Genomic DNA, 22635 nt, shown 5'->3' on the forward strand with positions numbered 1-22635 from the left:
AGAAAATGATTCAAGTAATTGAATATATGAAAGACTCAATGTTGGAGAAGTTTTGAGTCTTCACAAGACGGACAAAGTAGGGAGTGGAGCTCTGCACCAGTGTCTAGAGGAGCAGAAAAAAAAATGAAATGGCAAAACTCAGGTGTGGCGCTTGTATGCAGCTTTGCTCCATCACTACTGAGGTGGTCTGGAGTCAGCACGAAGATGCACAGGTCCACCTATTGGCATACAGGAGCACAGGCTACAAAATACTACAGATAGTCCGGCACCTGGAGTATCGTCTAAGGGAAGGAAACTGCATTTAGCGCTATCCTTCATAATAGATGAATGAAGGCTGAGAATCTAAAAGTCCTTTTAGAGTAAGCATCCTTCTCGCTGTGCAGCTCAGCTTTGCTAAAACATCGCGCAGAAGTGACATTTCAGCATTTGATAAAAGGTACCACATACATCGCATGCTGGTCATCTGCAAAGCCTTGTTTGACATGAAAGCAAACTAGACTTAAACAGGCTTGTTACAAGTATTGGTTAAAAAAAAAAAGCCGTATACGTTCCATGCTCACCTGAGGTGGAAGAAAATGCATTTCAATCCAGATCACCTGTGGTCAGGCAGCAATAAGTAATCAAGAGGTTAATTCCTACCTTCCACCACCCTCTGGTACGGATACTTCGTCTCAACTTGAGCAGGTGAATAAACTTAGTTAACTATCATAGTCACATGCTTCTGGAACAAGCTGACAGCTGATTGAGGACCACGGTTGTATACACCAGTACCACTTCCGTGGACACAAACGGTACCATATTACCAATACAGTGCAAACCTGTTGAAGCACCCTATGGTGTACCGCACTATCACTGAAGCAATAAGAAATGAAGGGGTAAAGAAAAGGCGGACATTCTCAGAGGGCTAGAAGGCAAGGCTCAAGAACCCAAGTTGACGGCGGTTAAACCATGGAATAAAGATGCATTCTTCTAGATTGCGCTGGAATTACAACACTTGTAAAACTTCATGATTGACCAAACTCCCACAGAAAACACAAGAGAAAGCTGCCCAACCTTCATGAAAATCCAATTGGGACAGTGAGAAAAGGAAACTAATTAAAAGTCAAATGACAGACCTAAAGTAGAGACATTTGTTGCAAAGATAAGATCAAAATATGAACCAAAATTTAGGACTAGAGTACTCAAATAAGCAAAACAATTCCTTTAACAGACCTGCCTAGTCTTTCTATGCTCTTGGATAGTTTAAAAGATGGGCATGTATTGTATAGGTTTTTCTTTATTCTAGTGATAAAAGGTTCCCTATGCAGATTTAGGTCAAATAAAATAGCAAAACTGTACTTAAACAATGAGTGAGCATTGTTTTACTATTTTTTTTAAAGATATTTGAGCTCAGGGGAGTCACCTCACTGTTCTCTTGAAGTGCGAGAAGCAGAAACGTAAAATGGTATGAATACCATTTTACGTTTCTGCTCCTCGCACTGAGAAAGCAGAAGGGCATGCCTGGTTGAGGGCAGGCAAGGAGTGGTTAGCCCAATGTTATGGGCGCCGACTGTTTTGTCGGCCCCAGGGCAGACCAAACCTGTCATAGCACTCACCATTTTCTTCGTGTAGGCTGCTGCGCAGCCCACATGAAGAAAATGGCCTCCCCATTGACGCCTGCAAGGACGGCGTCCTAGCCAATCAACGCTGCCATTGCAGCGTTGCAATTGGCTTAGGGGAAGAGAGGGAGGCTGCCTGCCTCTGCTTCCTGTGAGCAGGAGGAGCGCGTCGACACCGGAGGTGAAGTTAAAAAAAAAAACATTGTAATTAAACACCCCCCCCCCCCCCCCCACCCACCCCAAAAAAGAAAATCATGCCAGCCGCAACTGTGAGCTGAGGAAATTAAGTCAGGCATAAAAAGTTCAGCCAAGTCTATATATGTAAGATGTGCGCCATTTTCTAAACAGACAACCCACAATTCTAGAGTAAGAACTGGTAGAAGCAGTACATGTTAACATTCCTTTTAGTCAGTGTGCAACCTTACATTTCTTTGTACAACCTGCACTGACTGTTTTAATATTAAAAGTGTAATAGCAATTCTTACCCATTTTAGCCTTTTTGGGTGAAGTGTTACTCTCAGTCAAGGTGAGAGAGGGCTGTGGTTCATAGCCAACTTTTGGTTTCCCCCGTTTCTTTGCAATTTGTTTAACAGGAGATTGCACTTCTGGACTTTTAGATTCAACTTTTCTAGCTTTGCCCCGAGTTTTAGTACTTAAAACATTTTGTTCTTGAATAAAGGTATCACTCATGTTTTTCACAGGGCCATCTGGAACTCCATCTTTTTTTTCTTCGTCTCTTGCATCAACTGCAGTTCCGAGAGCTTTTGACTGACGGGACGCTCTTAGAAAAATCTTTGTGGGTGAAGACTCCGGTTGCTTTTCCGTTTCACTTACTAAAATAGTTGCAACTTCCTTACCAGTGAGTTTTCGTTTAACACCACGTCTTTGTTCTTCTGATGTAGCGTCATCTGTTTCAGCTAAAACACCAGCTTGTCCCCTCCTACCAGCACGTGCAGGTACAACTACAGTAGTTGTCTCGGATCTTTTAAAACTCTTTTTGCTGATGATCAGTTGGTCCTCTGGAAGGTTTTCTTCATCACCAGTGATAAGATTGCTTTGGTTGGTAGCTCTGCCCCGTCCAACTCGGCGGCTGCTCTTTTCATTTGCCATGGATGTTTTGTCAAGCAGCATGGTGGACCCTAAATCACTTAATGTGCTAGTATTTGCTATGGCAGAGGCCAATGACTGCGTAGTTTCATTATCTGTAACTTGCTTCCTTCCAACTAGTCGTTTTTTGGTAACAACGTTTGATTCTGCTATCTGGACATTCACAGTATTTGCCTCATTTAATTTACTTAGGGTTGTTAAGGATTCATTTACTGTACTCCGCTTGTTTTTCCCTCGTCGAGAGGTAGCAGCAGTGGCCACAAATTCGGGTTCTTTAGACTTCTCCAAGGCTTCAATTTCGTCATCTTTTACAGCTGGTTTTTGCACTGAATAATTAATATCTAAACTAGTTTTGATATTTGAAGAAACTGATGCCTTTGGTGGGGACACTTGAATTACAGGCTTAGGCTGTTTACTGCGTGCAGTTTTCCTCCTACTTGAAAACTTCTCTGCAACAGTTTCTTCAGTGAGTGGATCAGCAACAAGGCCATCCGCAACACACGACACTTCTGATGAATCAGACCCGATGGAGTTATTCACAGAATCAGATAAACTTACTGAACTAGGCAAGTGTTCCAATTTACTTCTTCCTCTGCGAGGATGAAGTATTACTGATTGAGGCACTTCTAGTACTTTGTCTTTTACCACAATGCCATTAGACACTTCGTCAGGCTTCTCTTCTGCTAAAACACCTTTAGCTGTTCTTCTTGACCTAGCCGATTTACTCCTACTTTGATATTTTTCCGCAACTGCTTGCTTATCTTCTGCATTTTGGTTCTCAACATTTGTGCTTTCTATAGCTACACCTGCAGTCAAATGTTCCTCCTGCTCTTGGATGGATTTCTCAAAATCACTAATTGCACTCTTAATTTCAATTTTTCTCCTTCCTCTGGGACTGGCGGATACAGTTTTTTGCATTTTCAGGCCTTTCTGTTTTTCAGCTGCATCCTTTTCTACCAATAGTTCATTTGTAGACTGGGTAGACTCCTTTGACGGAGCGGTCTTATTTGCTCGTTTCCCTCTAGCAGTTCTCCTATTAGAATTTTCACCAACTGTTTGTTCAGCTGGAGTCTCTGCTGTCTGGCTTCCATCAGCCAAAGCCTCAGCTGCTGTAGAGTCACTGACTGATCTGTGCAAGGTTTCCAATTTGTTACTTCTTCCTCGTCGTTGACTTGATATTAATTCAGACACTTCAACAGCTGCTTCCTTAGTTGATGCATTTGTAGCCATTTGTATTAAAACACTTTTAATCCTGGTTTGTTTTTCAGCTTGGACAGAAGTTGGAGGTTTACTGCTAGTCACTCTACCTCTAGATTTTCTTCCTGGAATTAAGGGGTCTTCAACTTCCACTGCAGGTCTTTCACTGGACACCATTACAACATTGGGCAGTTGAGTTTGGGTCTCTTTTGCAATCTCTGGTTCAATCTCTGGTTCAGATGGCGTTACATCAGTCACTAGAGGGTGCCACTTCACAGACTTCTTCACTTTGGCACGTATGCTTGGCTTTTCCAAAATGTTAGTTTGTTGCTCTGAGTTATTCGGAATAGACTTCTCCGAAGTTTGCAAACCTTTCCCAGCACTTGGAGTCTGTGTTCGGAGTCTCCGTGTCAATGGCAACATGTCTGTAGGCTTTGTATTCTCCACGAGTAATGCTTGGTTTCTGCCTCTGGTGGGTCGTTTAGCATCTTTACCTTCCACTGGACTCTCATCCTTTTTACCATGGGTTCTTGGAGTAGCAGGAAGGTTTTTGACATCTGTATCCCTTTTCCCCCTGCCTAACTTAATCGGAGCTACATCTGCCGCTACCTGGTCTTCTACAGTAACATTTTCAAGCAAATTTGATACCTCAACATTTTTCAGAGAAAGGTCTTCTTCTGAAGTATCCTGTCCTGACAGGCCCTTAGGAGCTCCTCTCAATCTTCCCTTGCCACGTTTTAACACAGCTTTCTTTGTAACTTTATTTAGCAAGGAAACCGGCATCTCCAATAGAGTGGGTGCCTTTTCAGTCGGGAGGGATTCCATTACTTTTCCTTTCTGATTTTGGGCAGGTTGTCTTTGTTGCAATTTGGATGGAGTGATTATCTTAACCAATTCAGAGACTATGGATACATCCGTATTACGTAGACTTCTGCCTAGTCTAACAGGAGCTTTGGCAGTTTCTTTCACGGGAGGCTTCTTCAATCTTCTAGCCACAGAGGTTGTAGCCTTTCCAAAAGCCTTTTGAAGTTCTGCTGCCAATTCTTCATTTTTGGATATGCTTGAATCTAAAACATAAAAGAATTAACAAGTTTACTTAGAATAACTAAAATTTATGAGACATTTGCTCTTAAGAACTTAGTCACTCTTTCAACTACTTTTAGTGCTTTTCCAATCTGTCATAAGGATGTCACTTATCGCTTGGAGGTCCAAAACCCAGGCAGTAACCCAACACCTATGCTCTAAAGAAAAAACAATTACATATACATACTGATAGAATCATAACCTCCATATTAGTGAATGCGTGAACCCATTTCACTTTCTAATTCTTTTTGCAATTTAAACTCAGCAGGCGATCTACTCTGAATCACAACTTTAGAAAATTACAAAGTGTGCCTGAAAGCTCTGAACTGAGAGGGAGGTAGGTGAGGAATCTGCAGTGACAAAGGTCTTCGCAATGATGAAATGGGCATAGAAGTCCTCAGAAGTTTCCTTCTTGGCAACAGCATGGAACCTTTCGATAGAGAACGATCTGGAAATTGTACACTTCTGAATCACCCCAGCCAAAGAAAAGATGATGGACAATGCTCTAAACCAGTCAATGTAGAAACAGAGCCCTAAGTGGATCCCGATAGTATTCTATATGCTTCCCACAAAGTGATGGAGAGACTACAAAGTTAATGGATTAGGAACACAGAACAGATATCCGCAGAAGCTCTAGTCTAAAGCACTAAACAGTTACTTACCTTCGGTGGCGCTTTATCTGGTAGATACCATATCTAGCTGCAGGTTCCTTACCTTTAAAATTTCCTAGGAAGCAGACCAGATACAGAAGATTATCAGCAGTACCGTGCGGGTAGGTGGCGATCGGCACCGCTTGCAGCAACATAAATAACGTCCGTGGCACCTTTGTAGAAGCGCATAGCCATAAACACAGATTGGGAAAACTTGGGCTCTGAAAGGGATTAGCCCGCGCCCTAGAAATCGGTTTGCAGATTGGGGAGGAGGGGTGGGTCAGTAAGGAATCTGCAGCTAGATAGTCTGTAGCATATAAATTACCGAAGATAAGCAACTTTTTAATCTAAGTGCAAATCTCTACGGAACCAACTGTCCAGACAGTAATGTTTGCTGAGCGTGTGCAGAGAAGCCTCGCTGCCTGGCACATTTCCAGGACTTAACTCCACAAGCTAACGCAGTGGTTGTGGCTTTAGCTCGCAAGCCTTCTGGAGATTGCTTCTTGGCCAATGCGTAGCTGATTTTGATGCAGAGTACGATCCATCTAGAGATAGTTCGCTTCTGCACTGCTAGACCTTTTTCGACATCACATATCCCACGAGTGTTGGTCCATCGCCCGGAACTCTTGTACTGTACAGAATGTAGTCGCTTTCCTTCTTCTGAGGGATGTGGGGGGGGGGGAACACAAAAAGGTGGGCAGGGTGAGGTTTTAGATTACATGAAATAGGATGACCACATTTCTTCGAAAGGCGGTCCGTATGCGAAGCACCCGCTTGTCAGGATACACGGAGGTAAGGAATCTTAGATAAGGCCTGCAGCTTACTCAACGGGCTGATGCAATTGCCTCAAGAAAGGCAGTTTTGATTGGCTTCTGACAGAGGAAACCATTATGGAGAGGTTCAAAAGGAGCATACATTAAAAGCCAAATACAAATTAAGATACAGCTGAGGCATAATAAATGGGGAGGGGGTGGGGCCCTTTTAAGAACCTATGTACGATAGGGGGACTTGAACAATGAGGGCTGGTCAGGCAGTCAGAAAAAGCAGATAGCCCTTAAGAGTGCCCAGACCAGAGCCCTGCTGGGCAAGAGAAAGAATAAGGAGTAAAACTGCAGATCGGGAGGGCAGAACGAGGGGCTCAATTTTTTTTTTTTGTGCACCATCCCACATTTCATTTCCTCAATGGCAGGCATATATAGTCTAGGTGGAAGAACCCTGGCTGCTAAAAATACATTACCCTTAGGGAGGTCATGAGCTGTCAACTGTCACTGCTCAATCTGCACAGAAGGCGGACAGTGGACAGGCTCGGAGGACCCTTCCCTGCTGCAACACAGATCCTCCTGAAGGGGCAACCTGATCAGAGGTTCGACTGGCATGCTCAGTACTTCGGGATACCAAACTGTTCGTGCCCATTCTGGAGCCAAAAGGATGACTTGGGCCTGGTCACCCCTGAACATCTTGAGAACTCTGGGTAGGAGTGGTATGGGTGGAAAAGCACACAGAAGGCCTGAGCTCCACTTGAGACCAAAAGTGTGAGCGAGAGCCGCATTGGAAACTTCAGCACACCAAACAGCTGACACTGCATTCCATAGGCAAACAGATCAAACTGAGGCTCTCCTCACTGTCGAAAGACCTTGCACCACCTGCGGAGGGAGACTCCATTCATAATCCACTAGGCAACAACGTCAGAGTTCGTTCACATTGGCGTTCAGGTAATCTGCCTGGTGTGGATCCTATGCCCTGCTGTGTTTAGCCTTGACAGAGGATCCACGACCCCACACCGCCCGGTTTGTTGGTTGCGTCAGGGAACACCTGCGTTAGCCTTCCCTTGGAGGGTAGAAAGGCTTTCAATGCCAGTCGGTTCGCAAGGAGCACCAGCAGGTTCATGTGAAGTCCGGATTCTGCCGAAGACCAGTCCCCTTATCTACACATCTCCCAGATGGCTGCTCCAGCCCAGGAGTGCCGCATCTGTCACTACTGTGACATCTGGTTGGCGAAGGCATAGGTGTCTGCCTCTGACCCAATTGCGGTTTGTTAACCACCATTGCAGATCGTGTGCAGCTTCCTCAGATCTAGACCATGTCAGAGAGGTTCCATGGATACTGAGACCATAGAAACTACAAATCCCACTGCAGGGCCCGCATGCGCCATTGGGCATTTGTTACCAGGTCAGGAATTAACAACGAACATATGTCTCCACCAGTTACATAGTAACCGAAGATAACTTGTTCATCTGATAGACATAGTCGTAGATCCCTTACCCTAAGGATCCCTTACCCTAAGAATAGATAACCCAGCAATACCATCCCGAAGGGAGGGTCTGCAAGCCAAGATCATGCCAGAAAGTCCTGGAGGACCAAATGGGCAAAGTATCCATCCCTCGAGACTTTGCTGTCCAGGCAGCAGTGTCTAGTAAACGTGTGCAATAATGTCCACGCTGCTGCCTGACAGATGTCAGTGACTGGAACCCACATGCTTAGGCAGTGGCTGCCACAGTTGCTCTGGAGGAACGAGCATGCAACGACACAGAAGGGTCCTTCGCCACGCAGAGCATATTTTAAAGAAAAGAACAACCCATCGGGAGATGGTAAGTTTCTGAACAGTCCGACCTTTCTGGGCACCTACATAGTGAATGAAGAGTTGATCATCCACCCAAAAGTCTTTTGTGCGATCAAAATAAAAAGAATGCACATTTGGGACCAGACGGAGTCTTTCCTCCGCCTTGGAAGGAGGTGGGGTGGATAAAAGGTGATAAATTGCCCCACACGAAAAGGTGCGACAACGGTAGGAAGGAATGATGGCTTGGTCCGAAGCACCACTTTATCCGGATAGAAAGAAAAGGGGGCTTAGAAGAGAAGGCCTGCAGCTTGCTCACCCTGCGAGCAGAAGTGATGGCAACAAGAAAGGCAGTTTTGAGAGTCAGCAACCTGAAGGGACAGCTACTAAGAAGCTTTAAGGGAGCGCACAAGATAGAAGTCCCATGGGGGAATTACAAAAAGGGGATGAGGGAACAGATGAGATTTTGAATAATGAAGGCTGATCTGGCAGCCGAGGAAAAGCACAGAAGGCTGCAAGTTAATTAATAAGAGTGCCCAAAAGCAAATCCCTGCTGGGCCAAAGAAAGAAAATACAAAAAGGACCTCGGTGGCGCAGGCGGGGGAGGGGGGGGGGTAATAAGACCTTAGGGGGTAAATCTAAGGCTCATTCCACCAGGGGCAAAGCTGCCAGGACTGCTTTGCTGCGTAATGTTCCGATTGAAATCTGCAAGGCGGCCACTGGGAGGTCGGTCCATACCTTTGCTGAGCATTACTGTCTGGACACGGATGCCAGGGCAGATGCTCAGGTTGGGCAGGCTTCGCTGCGAAATTTGTTCGCACAGTAGTGGTATTGTTTTGTAGTCTTCTCCACCGCCGTTTTGGTGTGGGGATGGGCTTGCCATTCTATTCACTAGATTATGACTATACACAGAGATCCCCTACTACAGAAGGAGTAGTTTCTTTTCTGTAACTCCAGTTCTGTAGTAGGGGTATCTCTGTTATAGTCATAAGCGCCCGCCCTCCATCCCGGTGGAGAGATAAATGTTAATGTAAGGAATGCTACAGGTCTGGTGTGCTACGCCTTCAAAAAGAACTGAAAGTAAAAGGGACCTGCTGTGCATTCTGGGATACTGGAAAAGTTCTGGAAAGTTTTCTTAAAGGCACAGTATCCTGTTCTGAGCCACATAATGGCAGCCTACAGGGCTTGTCTGTCCATTTCCCCCCTCTCTATCATTCCAGAGGCTTTTGCTGGTAGAGGCAGGTTTTTCTCTGTGTAAAAAGCTGGGCAGGCAGTGCTGTTTGTGGATGTTGGTGGAATTTTCCAGTTAAAGCACTGGACAGTGTAGCCTGTGGATATAGGCTGCATTATCGGTCTTTGAAATTCTCTTTAAGTGTAGATGCAGGTCTGCATGGCTTGACAATTTAAGAGATTCTTTTTATTGCTCCGGGGTCCCCGCACATGGGCGGGACTATTCACTAGATTATGACTATACACAGATCCCCTACTACAGAAGCATCGGTTCTTGGCATGTAGAGCTGTAGATTCAGGTGCGCCCACCCACCTCCCTGGGTACCTGTAGCTGCTGCATTTCCCTTTAGTTTACATACATGACATCTCTATTCTTTGCTACCACACCATTTTCACCCTCTGCAGGAAAACAATCTAACACTGGAGTCCATGCTCATGTGCACTATCACCAAAAGGAGTCACCTACATCAAGACTTCTAAGAAAAACAAAGAGCAAACATCAAGAAAACACTAGAGGCAGGAGTATGCAAAGCATGTGATCTACATCTCACATGCATCAAACATAAGGATCTTACAAGTCCAACGCCACCAGCCAGTCTCCTGGGTCAACGGCAGACAGAACTTAGACTAGGGTGAGCATTTTAAACTTCTTCCGGAGAAAGTTGATGGCCCAGAGGTCTAAGATAGGACCCAGGCCTTTGTCCTTCTTGGATACCAGAAAGTAGTGGAACAACCACCACAACCTACTTCTGGCACAGGGACCCTCTCTCTATAGCTCCCTTGGCCAATAGAGCTGGTACTTCCTGGTGGAGAATTGCCAAATCATCCACAGTCATGCGATCGTACGAAGTGGCATGGAGGGATCGGGTAGTGTCGATGGGGAGGAGTAGCCCTTTGGGACTATTTGCAGAACCCACCTTTGACGGGATTGATTGGCAGATGAGATGGCGGATTTGGCCTCCAACTGCCCGTTCATGGGCCTGAAATGCCAGACTACCAGGTTGGGAGGCTGCAGGGAGGGGCTGGGGTGGACTGGGCCACCTGCTTGGCCCCCCAGGTCCTGGGTCACAACTTATGTGACTATGGCTGGACAGGACATGGCTGGGCACCCCTTCTGTAGCCACGAAAGGAACAAGAGTCAGACTGAGGTGGACGTGATGTAGCCGCAAGGCCCAAGGATCTGGCTGTAGCTAGAGAATCCTTGAACCGCTCAAGCGTAGTATGCCTTGTTGCCAAAAAGGCAAGTGCGATCCAAGGGCATGTCCATCAAGGAAGAACTTGTCTTCCAACCCTAAATGAAAGACCGAAGTCCTAATCATGTGTAGTGTCTAACAGCTACAGACATGTCAATAGTTCTGCCCAGCGATTCGTGGTATCCAGTCCACAACATATGGTGAATCGGGGGGGGGGGTACCCCCAGGCCTCCTCCGGACACTGAGGCAGCACCTGCGTAAACGTATACCAGATAGTATGAATGGTACCGACCACAATGTCAAGCTGGAGGAAGAGAACTTTGTAGGAAAGTGGCTCTGTATATACTGTTCCCAAATAGGCACAGTGTGTCCACAGTCACCAGAGGTTTACTTTCCTAACTCCAGAACTAGATCGTAGATTCAATCCTGGGACAGTTCCGACACAGGTGAGTAAACACGATTTAGTTACTGTGGTGATTTTTTTTGCATTATTTTGGTACTTTAAAAGTTGACACTTAAAAATGAATATGCTACTTACCAGTATGCATCTGTTCTTGGCATGTAGGGCTGCTGACATTCATATCTGTGCATAGATCACCCCCTAGTGTTGGGTCCGGATGATTGCACATTGTTGTCCTGGAAGAGTCTTCGAAGTATCACGAGATAGGTGGCTCCTCCCCTGGACTAAAGTGTCCATGGGCATCCTCTCCATCCTTAGATTGTTTTTCGCCATTGTGGCAGTGATGGAGTAGATACAGTAAGTGATGACCATGCTATACAGTAATTCTGAGTGCTGCAGTCGCTACAGGCGCCGGGGAGGAGGGTGGGCGATATGAATGTCAGCAGCCCGACATGCCAAGAACAGATGCATACTGGTAAGTAGCATATTCAGTTCGAGGCATGTGGGCTGCTGAATTCATATCTGTGCATAGAATATATAGCAGTTCCTCCATTAGCGGCGGCTACCCGTGCCAGCTGCAGCAGTCTGAAAAAGCGTTTTGAGAACAGCCGGTCCTACAGCTGCCTGCTGTTTTGAGTGTACATCTACACAGTAGTGTTTGGTAAATGTATGTATAGTGGACCATGTGGCTGCTCTACATATTTCCTGTAAAGGAATGTTTCCTAGGAAAGCCATGGACGCCCCTAGCTTTCGTGTTGAGTGGGCTCGTGGGGGAATCGTTAATGTGCGTTTAGCTTTTTGATAGCAAATTTGAATACACTTAACGATCCATCTGGCTATCCCCGCTTTGGAAATGGCATTGCCCTTGTGTTGTGGAGAAAAGGCAACGAAAAGTGGTTTTGTTTTCCTAAAGTCCTTAGTTCTGTCTATATAGTACATGAGGGCCCTCTTTACATCTAGTGTATGGAGCATTCTCTGCGACATTTTGTGGATTTTGAAAGAAAACAGGCAGTTCAATAGTTTGATTCATGTGGAACTGCAATACCACTTTGGGCATGAATTTGGGGTTGGTACGTAGTACAACCCTGTTTGCGTGAACCTGTATGAATGGCTCTTGAATGGTTAGTGCCTGGAGTTCACTAACTCTTCTTAACGAAGTGATTGCCACTAAGAAAGCTACTTTCCAAGTGAGGAATTGAATCTCACATGAATGGAGAGGTTCAAAGGGTGGACCCATTAATCTGGTGAGGACCAAATTGAGGTTCCACACCGGTGCCGGTGGGTGTCGTGGGGGAATTACTCGTTTGAGTCCCTCCAAGAAGGCTTTGATGGCAGGCACTCTGAATAAAGAGGTGCTGCCTGTTTTGAAGATAGGCCGCTATCGCGGTTAAATGTATACGTATTGAGTTGTATGCCAGATTGCATCGGTATAGGTGTAAGAGGCAACAGATGATGTTTTGAATGGATGCGTCCAGCGGGTTAATGTCATTGTTGTTGCAGTAAATGACAAACCTCTTCAATTTAGCCGCATAGCAAGCTCTGGTCGTGGGTCTCCTGGCTTCTTTGATGATATCCATACAGTCAGGTGGCAGGTTGAGGTAGCCAAACTCTAAGACCTCAGGAGCCATATTGCCAGGTTCAGCTGTTGCGGATCTGGGTGCTGAATTTCGCCATGGTTCTGCGTTAAAAGTGCAGGTTTGATTCGCAGCCTTTGATGCGGCACCACGGAAAGTTCTAGAAAGGTGGTGTACCATGGTTGCCGCGCCCATGTGGGAGCAACTAGGATGAGTGTTAGTGAGTGCTGTCGCAGTTTGCGTGCCACTAGCGGCATCATTGGCGCTGGGGGAAAAGCGTACGCAAATCTGCCGGACCATTTCATCTATATCGCATTGCCCTGAGACTGCGGATGTGGGAACCTGGCGGCAAAGCTTTGGCATTTTGCGTTTGTTGGTGGCGAATAGGTCTATCTCTGCTTGACCCCACTGTTGGAAGTACGATTGGAGTACTGACGGATGTAGCTCCCACTCGTGCATCTGGTGGCTGTGTCTGCTGAGCAGATCCGCCATCTGGTTGTCCTTGCCCGGGAGGTGTTCCACCATGAGGAATATGTTCCTCTGAATGGCCCACTTCCACATGCTCTGAGCCAGATGAGACATCTGTGGAGAGTGTGTTCCTCCCTGCTTCTGTATGTAGTACATGGCAGTCATGTCCGTCCGGATCAACACGACTTTGTTGCATAAGTGTACTTTGAATGTCTTCATGGCTAGGAAGATTGCCATCAGTTCCAGAACGTTGATGTGCATCTTCTTTTGTTGCGTCGTCCATAGTCCCTGCACTGTGTAAGTGAGTACATGAGCTCCCCAACCTTGGAGAGAGGCGTCCGACGTCAGTATTATTTGTGGAACAGGCTCTTGGAACGGTCGGCCCTTGCAAAGGTTTTGAGGATTCCACCAATGCAGAGAGCTGTATGCCCGACCGCTCACCAACACTAGGTCTTTTAATTGTCCGTGAGCCTGATTCCATTGACGTGCTAAGCACTCCTGAAGCTGCGCATATGTAGTGTCGCGTGTGGGACTATGAAAATGCAGGAGGCCATCATGCCTATCAACTGCATGAACACTCGCGCAGGAAGGGAGTGTTGGGGTTTGAACTTGGAGATCAGCAGTTGCATGCTGTTGATCCTCACTAAATTTGGCTGAGCTGTGGCTGCCAGAGTGTTTATGGTCGCGCCCAGGTACTGTCGTACGTGTGCGGGTTGGAGATGTGATTTTGGGTAATTTAGTGAGAATCCCAGATTGTGAAGAAGGTGAACGGTGAGGGACATGTGGCTGGCACATTGCTGGGCTGATTTTGCCTGAACAAGCCAGTCGTCCAGGTAAGGGAAGACGTGAATGTGTTGTCTCCGTAGATGTGCAGCCACTGTTGCTAGGCACTTGGTAAAGACCCTGGGTGCTGTTGTTACTCCGAAGGGGAGAACTTTGAACTGATAGTGATGCCCCTGAATAGTGAACCTGAGATATTTCCTGTGTGATGGGTGTATGGGTATGTGGAAATACGCATCTTTTAGGTCCAGTGTGGCTAGGAAGTCTCCCTGACTGAGTAGCGGGAGAACCTGCTGTAGGGTGAGCATATGGAAATGCTCAGAGAGAATGTAGTGGTTGAGGGGTCTCCGGTCTAGTATAGGTCTGAGCGAACCGTCCTTTTTTGGGATTAAGAAGTACAGAGAGTACACCCCTGTCCCCTGTTGGTTGACGGGCACGACCTCTATTGCACCTTTTTGCAGCAAACTTAGCACTTCCTGCTGCAATAATGCCAAGTGCTCTACGGACATAGGACGGTGCTTTGGCGGTATGTTGGGTGGAGTGGACGTTAATTCGAGACAGTATCCGTGCTGGATAATGTCCCTGACCCACCTGTCTGTGGTGATGTTTTTCCAGGCTGCCAGGAACTGTTGGGAGTCTCCCCCCGACAGGTGTTATGTGGTCGGGGGGCAGGGAGAGGTCGTCACTGTTTGTTTTTGGGGGAGGACCTGGTGTTGCCGTAACCACTTCCTCTGCCCTCCACGGTATCCACCTCTGGTGGTTTTATCATAGTTACTTTGTGTGCTCCCTTTAGTGTACTGCTGCTGTGACCCCTGACCTCTAGCTGCTCCTCTATTCCCGGGGCGACGAAAGGAGCCACTACGAAACTGCTGCGTCTGCAGAGCCCCCATTGATTTCGCAGTGTCAGTGTCTTTTTTAATTTGAGGGTAGTGTCAACTTCAGGGCCAAATAAATAGTCTGGGTTGACCGGTTGATTTAAGATATTGTTTTGAATCTCAGGCTTGAAGCCTGAGATTCTCAACCATGTGTGCCTCCTCAACATGACGCTTGTGTTAATTGCCCTCGCCGCTGTGTCAGCTGCATCCAGTGCGCACTTGATGGATGCATTGGTAAGGAGTTGTCCCTCTCTGATAAGGAGCTCCGCTGCCTCTTTATATTCATCTGGCAAATGTTGTAGTAGTGATTCCAGTGTGTCGTAGTGGGACCTATCATAACGGGCCAGGAGTGCCTGTGTGTTGGCAATGCGCCAGATGTTTGCTGCTTGCGCTGCAATCTGTTTGCCCAATGTCTCCAGCACTTTGGACTCCTTGTCTGGGGGAGGAGCATCACCAGTTGTTTGTGAGTGGGCTCTCTTGCGAGCATTAGCAACAACCATGGAGTCTAAAGGTAACTGACCCCTAATGTACATAGGGTCTCCGGGTGCAGGCTTGCATTTCTTTTCGATCCTGGGGTTCGGCACCCATGCCCTGGTTTTTTCTTTAAAAAGGTCTTTTGCAGGTTTTAGAACTCCTTTTAACATGGGCAGAGTCTTGACAGTTTTTTCAGAAGAGGCGAAAGTGTCCACTAAGAAGTCTTTGACAGTGTCAGAATGGAGTTCTACTCCATGATTGGCAGCAGCCCGTTCTATGAGGGAATTAAAGGCAGCAGTGTCCTCAGTGGGAGATGTCTTTAGGTTATAAAGCTGCGTGTCATGGGTATCTGGTGCGGTACCCTGGTCGCTGGGGTCATCCCATGCCTGATCTGGGTCTTGCAAGTGATCATCAGGATCGATATCCCCAGGGTAGGTGGTATCATCCCCTACATAGTCCTCTCCTGCGTCTGCCTCTGAAAGCGTAGGAGAAAAGGACGGTGGATCCTGATGGAAGGGTTGAAAGTGTTCATGAAGCACTGGCTCTGATCCTGCAGGCAATTTGTGTTTGAGAGGAATTTTGTAGGAGTCCAATCCCCTCTCTGGCGTGATTTTCCGCTTGCGGAGCATCAACCTACCAGTGTTGGCGTCGATAAATTGTGGCTGTGAAGGCTCGAAATCCGTTTGTCCAGTGGATGGGGACTGTGTTTGGCGTACACGTGTCCGAATCTCGAACTGTTTCGGCCCTGTGGGCGGCGGCAACCCAAACGTGATGTTGGCCGGTGCAGAGTGTGCCTTTGCAGCCTTGTGCATGTCGGGACCCGGCGTAGAGTGGAGGGCTGCCCGTTCTCTGATGCGTTGCAACGATGCCGAGACCTGCTGCACGGTGAACGCAGATGGCTCCTTGGAACCGATCGGCACCTTGGAGGTAGGCGTCGAAGCGGCATCCGACTTCCTTGCAGTCATGGGGTCATCGATCCGAAGGGAGGCATCGACGCTCGGAGTCTATGACTGCGCAGGCGCCGCCGTCTTCGACGTCGACGCAGACGGGGTGGCCACCTTGACTTTGGTGGTTTGGGCCGTAGTCTTCGGTGCCAGAGGCCGAGGCGCCTTGTGTGGACCGAGGGCCTTCTTTGGCTCGGCACCCGTATCCGCTGCGGTAAGCTCTGCACCGAAATCCCTTTTTGCGCGGTCGGAGCCGATGACCTTTGCCGGCATCGAAGGATTTGGAAGGCTGCGAGGCCTTCGAGCCGATCACAACCAGTTTCACTTTCGGTTTCGATAGAACTGGTGCGACGGATGGTTTCGGCTTCGCTGAAGGGAATCCAGTTGCCTTCAATAATAATGGCTCTTGCGAAATGTTCGAGGCCGGGCCGAAGAACCGTGAGATTGATCTTGGGTAAAGCCCGAAGGCGATCCCTCGACCTGAGCCTTATGAAGACTTATTTTTGCGGCCTCCGTATCGACGGGTTGGCCTAGCTCTTTGCTGGAGCTATCTTCCTCAGCCCCAAGGGCCTCATCGTAGTCTCCTACCTCTTAGACGACTTCTTCTCCCTGAAAGATCACCTCGTCGTCTTCCGATCGGGAGTCGTGTTCGGAAGCGGGGCTGGAGTCTACGTCTTCCACGCTCTCGGCGTCCTCGGTGCTAAAGATGTTGGCTGGGGCAGGCGCCGATTGCTGCGCCTCCAATCTCGCTGCCCGTCGATTCCGGAGAGTCTTCTTCAAGCGGAATCTGGCACAGGCCATACATTTCGACTCATCGTGATCCGGTGAGAGACATTTGTTGCATACCGGGTGGACGTCGATGTGTGGGTATTTCGCGTGGCATAAAGGACATCTTTTGAAGTGAGTCCTCGATTCCATCGTCGATCGAAGTTCTATGTTCGGACCAAGCGGATCCGAAAAGCTTGAAGAGGGTGCTAAAGCACTAAAGAAACTAGTAGATACCGAACGGGAACAGTACCGACGATAACTAAAGGCCTTTTGGCCGTAAACTGAATTTTTCCAACTTGAGCTAAGATAAGCACATCCTAACCCAATGGCGGAAAAAAACAATCTAAGGATGGAGAGGATGCCCATGCGCACTGTAGTCCAGGGGAGGAGCCACCTATCTCGAGATACTTCGAAGACTCTTCCAGGACACCAATGTGCAATCATCCGGACCAAACACTAGGCGGCGATCTATGCACATATGAATTCAGCAGCCCACATGCCTCGAACCTTTCTAAATAAATCACCATGGTTATCCTAGGGAAGGAAATTCACTTAGCAGGTAAGTGTGTGTATGGTTACTTTTGCTAGCTCAGTGTTGGATCCTGGATCCAGCACTAGTGTACCACCTGTAAGCAGTTGAGAGAATGTGTTTAGGTTATACAGGCGATTTTTAACTAATATTTTTAAATAAAGTTTGCAAAATCGACACTTAGAAACTTTTTCAGCAAAAACCAGGCAATGTTATCCCATGGAAGGAAATTCAAGTTGCAGGTAAAGTATGTTCTCATTACTTTTGTAATGCAGTGCTGGGCTCCTAGGCTCAGTACTGGGTCATTTATCTAAAACAGGTAAGTAATTACGTTTAAATAATATTTGTAATCTGCAAAAAGCGACACTTTGAAGAAATTTGACAGAAAAACCGTCAATGGTTTCCTATGGGAGAAAATGGAGTTACCGTTAAGTATGGTTGTAATTACTTTTCAGGGTCAGTGCTGGGAACCAAGATCCAGCACTGGGAACTCTAATAGCAGGGGAGTATTTTCGATTTAGTTACTCGGTTGATTTTAGGTGAATATTTTAAAGTTTAGAAACTTCACACTTAGAAGTGAGTTATCGGCTTTTGGGTAAGTACTCGACTGGCAGAGTTAAGGTGGTGGGCATGGACTATGGGGTCTCCCAGGGTCAGGAAAGTACAGTCGTTACACCCTCAGCGGCACAGGGGCAGCTGGGTGCAGAGTGAGGTAGGCCCAATGTTATCCTATGGGAGGCAGGGGGCCCGTGGTTGGTGGCTGCTGGCTAGCAGGCCACGTGGCTGTGGGAGCTGGGCTCCTGGTCACTTGCTCAGGGCAAATGGGGAAGTAAGTTAGAGTAGAAGTTGCACTGCCAGGGCCACTCGGGCGGCTGGGTGCAGGGTGCTTTTGAGCAGTCGGGCGCTCAATGGATTGTAATGAAGAAGGTCAAGAACGAACAAAGGCTGCAAGCTCGGGGACGAAGATTCAGGTGCAACCACTTCGAGATGTGATTTGGGTTGGGTAGTTTGAGGATAGGTAGGGACCACCATTCCCACTAAGCTGCGTGGGCGCACGCGATGGTCAGCTGGGGCGCGCAGTGACCTGGATTTAGCTTGCACAGACATCCCTACAAGACTGTTCACGCCGCCGCTTTTTAAAAACGCGAGTGGCGCGAAATCCAGGCGGGAGGCAGAGACATTTTGTTGCAGGCGCGCAAAGCCCATTGTGCTCAAAGTGCTTCAACTTAAGCCCCTCCTCACCCCCCACCGTCGTGTGTGGGCCCCCGGGCTGAGACAGCTTCCCGGGCACCCAACAGCCGCGCCAGAGTACTTCACAGGTCTTTGTCGGTTGTGTTGGTCCAATTAGCTCAATTAAAAATGAACCAGCATACGCAAATAGGTAAAAAGCAAAGACCCAGAACGGATACCTGGAGTCCAGGAATTGAAAGGAGGCATCTCGACATGGACCCATCTGGTCGCCCCAATGTCGGAATCAGTAGCCCCTTTTATTCAGTACCCCGCTTTGACCGGAAAGGCGATCTCGAAGTGCGGTGCCCAGCCCCCTTGCTGCCTGTCTGCCTCCATCGCGGAAGCCGCTAATCACGCACCTTGTCTGCGGTGTCAGATGTGTTTTTATCGTCCCGCTTCACAGCCCGGCCGCGTGCGAGGCAGGTAATTAACAGCCCTAACGGCCGCCTCTTCCCCGGGGTGGCCCAGGTGAGGCAGGCGCTCGCGCTTGGCTGCCCACGGGTGCGCAAACACAACACTCAGCCTACTTACTCCATTGCATGCCCAGTGTTTACTCAGAATTAATCACTCTGCTAAACCGTGGCAACTGCCGCCTTGTCAAGTTGCGTCAGGTCAGACAGTGAAATCATCCGCGAGGCTGTTTTGTTTTCTAACATTCATGAGCGTTGTTAATTTATTTCTGGTTCTTTTCGTCCTCTGCTTGAACTGGGACTCGTGTTTTTTCACCACGAGATGCCTGCTGTCCGCGTGAATGGAGAATCAGAAACACGGATCCGCGCTGCAAAAATAGCGAGGAAGGGTCTGCTGTAGTTGTGAACTCATTTCAGAGTTTCTGCATATTTTTCACTGCTAAGGAATTCATAACAGATAAACAAGGAGGAGCGCTGGGCGGGCAGGCCAAACTGCCAAGCAATGACAGGCGGGAGTCTGTGGAGAAGACAGTTCTGCATTTTTGTAGTTTCTAACCTGCACATGCTAATGTAACAGGGCTGACGCAAGGGAAAAACACAAGGAGGGGGGGGGGAAGGAATTTGCTCTTCCTGGTCACTTATTTTGTGTACCGTGAGCTGGAGATGGCATTCCTGCGTGCCTTTCATTTCTTTAAAGTAGCCATTTCCCACGTGTGATATCTGGCCGGGCCCTGCAAGAGTGCACAGGAAGCATGAAGTGCCGGCGCTGCAGAAGAAATTGAAACTCTTCAACCAACACCCTACTCCTTCGATCTGTATACTCCAGTGATATTAATTTGTAGGCTGCTGCCCTGAGGCAAAGTTTAGCTTCCTCCCTAATTAGTACCCCGATTTGGTTTAGCCCCTTGTGCTTAATTGGACTTTGCCATTGTTAATGAATGAATATGCTACTTACCAGTATGCATCTGTTCTTGGCATGTAGGGCTGCTGACATTCATATCTGTGCATAGATCGCCGCCTAGTGTTGGGTCCGGATGTTTGCACGTTGTTGTCCTGGAAGAGTCTTCGAAGTATCCTTGGATAGGTGACTCCTCCCCTGGACTACAGTGCGCATGGGCATCCTCTCCATCCCCAGATTGTTTTTCGCCATTGTGGCAGTGATGGAGTAGATACAGAAAGTGATGACCATGCTTGCAGTAATTCTGAGAGCTGCAGCTGCGACAGGCGCCGGGGAGGAGGGAGGGCGATATGAATGTCAGCAGCCCTACATGCCAAGAACAGATGCATACTGGTAAGTAGCATATTCAGTTCGAGGCATGTGGGCTGCTGAATTCATATCTGTGCATAGAATACATAGCAGTGCCCTCTATTAGCGGCGGCTACCCGTGCCAGCTGCAGCGGTCTGAAAAAGTGTTTTGAGAACAGCCTGTCCTACAGCTGCCTGCTGTTTTGACTGCACATCTACGCAATAGTGTTTTGTAAATGTGTGTGTAGTGGACCATGTGGCTGCTCTGCATATATCATGCAGGGGAATATTTCCTAGGAAGGCCATGGAAGCCCCCAACTTACGTGTTGAGTGGGCTCGTGGTGGAATAGTTAATGTGCGTTTTGCCTTTTGATAACAGATTTGAATACACTTAACTATCCATCTGGCTATCCCTGCTTTGGAGATGGCGTTACCTTTGTGGTGTGGGGCAAAGGCAACGAACAGTTGTTTTGTTTTCCTGAATGGTTTAGTCCTGTCGATGTAGTACATGAGGGCCCTCCGTACATCTAGTGTATGTAGTGCCCTTTCTGCAACAGTTTGTGGGTTTTGGAAGAAAACGGGCAGTTCAATAGTCTGGTTCATGTGGAACTGCGATATTACCTTGGGCATGAACTTGGGGTTGGTACGTAGTACGACCCTGTTAGCGTGAACCTGAATAAATGGCTCTTGAACGGTTAGTGCCTGGAGTTCACTAACTCTTCTGAGGGAAGTGATCGCTACTAGGAAGGCCACTTTCCAGGTAAGGAATTGAATCTCGCATGAGTGTAGAGGTTCAAAGGGTGGACCCATCAGGCGTGTGAGGACCAAGTTGAGGTTCCACATTGGAGCCGGTGGGTGACTAGGTGGAATGACTCGTTTGAGCCCTTCTAAGAATGCTTTGATGGCAGGCACTCTGAATAGAGAGAGGTGCTGCCTGGTTTGCAGATAGGCTGATATTGCGGTCAAATGGACACGTATAGAGGTGTACGCCAGATTGCATCGATATAGGTGTAAGAGATAACAGATGATGTTTTGGATGGATGCGTCCAGCGGGTTGATGTCATTATTACCGCAATAAATGACGAACCTTTTCCATTTGGCTGCATAGCAAGCTCTGGTAGTGGGTCTCCTGGCCTCCTTGATGATGTCCATACAGTCAGGTGGCAGGTTGAGATAGCCAAACTCTAGGACTTCAGGAGCCAGATCGCCAGATTCAGCTGTTGCGGATCTGGGTGCTGAACCTCTCCATGGTTCTGCGTCAAATGCGCGGGTTTGATCCGCAGCCTTTGATACGGCACCACGGAAAGTTCGAGGAAGGTGGTGTACCACGGCTGGCGTGCCCACGTGGGAGCAACTAGGACGAGTGTCAGGGAGTGTTGTCGGAGTTTGCGGGCCACAAGCGGTATCAATGGCGCTGGGGGAAAAGCGTACGCAAATCTGCCGGACCAGTTCATCCATATCGCATTGCCCTGCGACTGCGGATGTGGGAATCTGGCGGCGAAGCTTGGGCATTTTGCGTTTTCGCTTGTCGCGAATAGGTCTATCTCGGGATGACCCCACTGCTGAAAGTACGGTTGGAGTACTGATGGGTGTAACTCCCACTCGTGCATTTGGTGGCTGTGTCTGCTGAGCAGATCCGCCATCTGGTTGTCCTTGCCAGGGAGGTGTTCCGCCATGAGGAACATGTTCCTCTGAATGGCCCACTTCCACATGCTCTGAGCCAGATGAGACAACTGTGGAGAGTGTGTGCCTCCCTGTTTCTGTATGTAGTACATTGCGGTCATGTTGTCCGTCCGGATCAACACGACCTTGTTGCATAGATGTACTTTGAATGCCTTCATGGCTAGGAAGATTGCCATCAATTCCAGAAGGTTGATGTGCAACTTCTTTTGTTGTGTTGTCCATAGTCCTTGCACTGTGTAGTGGAGTACATGAGCTCCCCATCCCTGGAGAGACGCGTCCGCTGTCAGTACTATTTGTGGGACAGGCTCTTGGAACGGTCGGCCCTTGCAAAGGTTTTGTGGATTCCACCAATGCAGAGAGTTGTATGCCCGACCGCTCACCAACACTAGGTCCTTTAACTGTCCTTGAGCCTGATTCCACTGACGTGCTAGGCACTCCTGAAGTGGGCGCATATGTAATCTCGCGTGCGGGACTATGAAGATGCAGGAGGCCATCATGCCTATCAACTGCATGAACACTCGCGCTGGAAGTGAGTGATTGGGTTTGAATTTGGAGATCAGCAGTTGTATGCTGTCGATCCTCACTAAATTTGGCTGAGCTGTGGCCGCCAGAGTGTCTATAGTCGCACCTAGGTACTGTT

At 48.0% G+C, this 22635-nt stretch overlaps 1 protein-coding gene across 6 annotated transcripts in view; it reads right to left on the reverse strand.

The window, feature by feature from the left end:
• Window positions 1–22635, reverse strand: part of MKI67 (marker of proliferation Ki-67) — a 132124-nt gene that overhangs the window by 31748 nt on the left and 77741 nt on the right. For all 6 annotated transcript variants that reach the window (XM_085606222.1, XM_085606223.1, XM_085606220.1 and 3 more), the window contains one exon: window positions 2084–4969. In XM_085606222.1, coding sequence (XP_085462348.1) covers window positions 2084–4969 — 2886 coding nt within the window. The remainder of the gene's footprint in view (window positions 1–2083; window positions 4970–22635) is intronic.

The sequence above is a fragment of the Triturus cristatus genome, chromosome 1_2, assembly GCF_964204655.1.
Source record: "Triturus cristatus chromosome 1_2, aTriCri1.1, whole genome shotgun sequence".
Classification (NCBI taxonomy): Eukaryota; Metazoa; Chordata; class Amphibia; order Caudata; family Salamandridae; genus Triturus; species Triturus cristatus.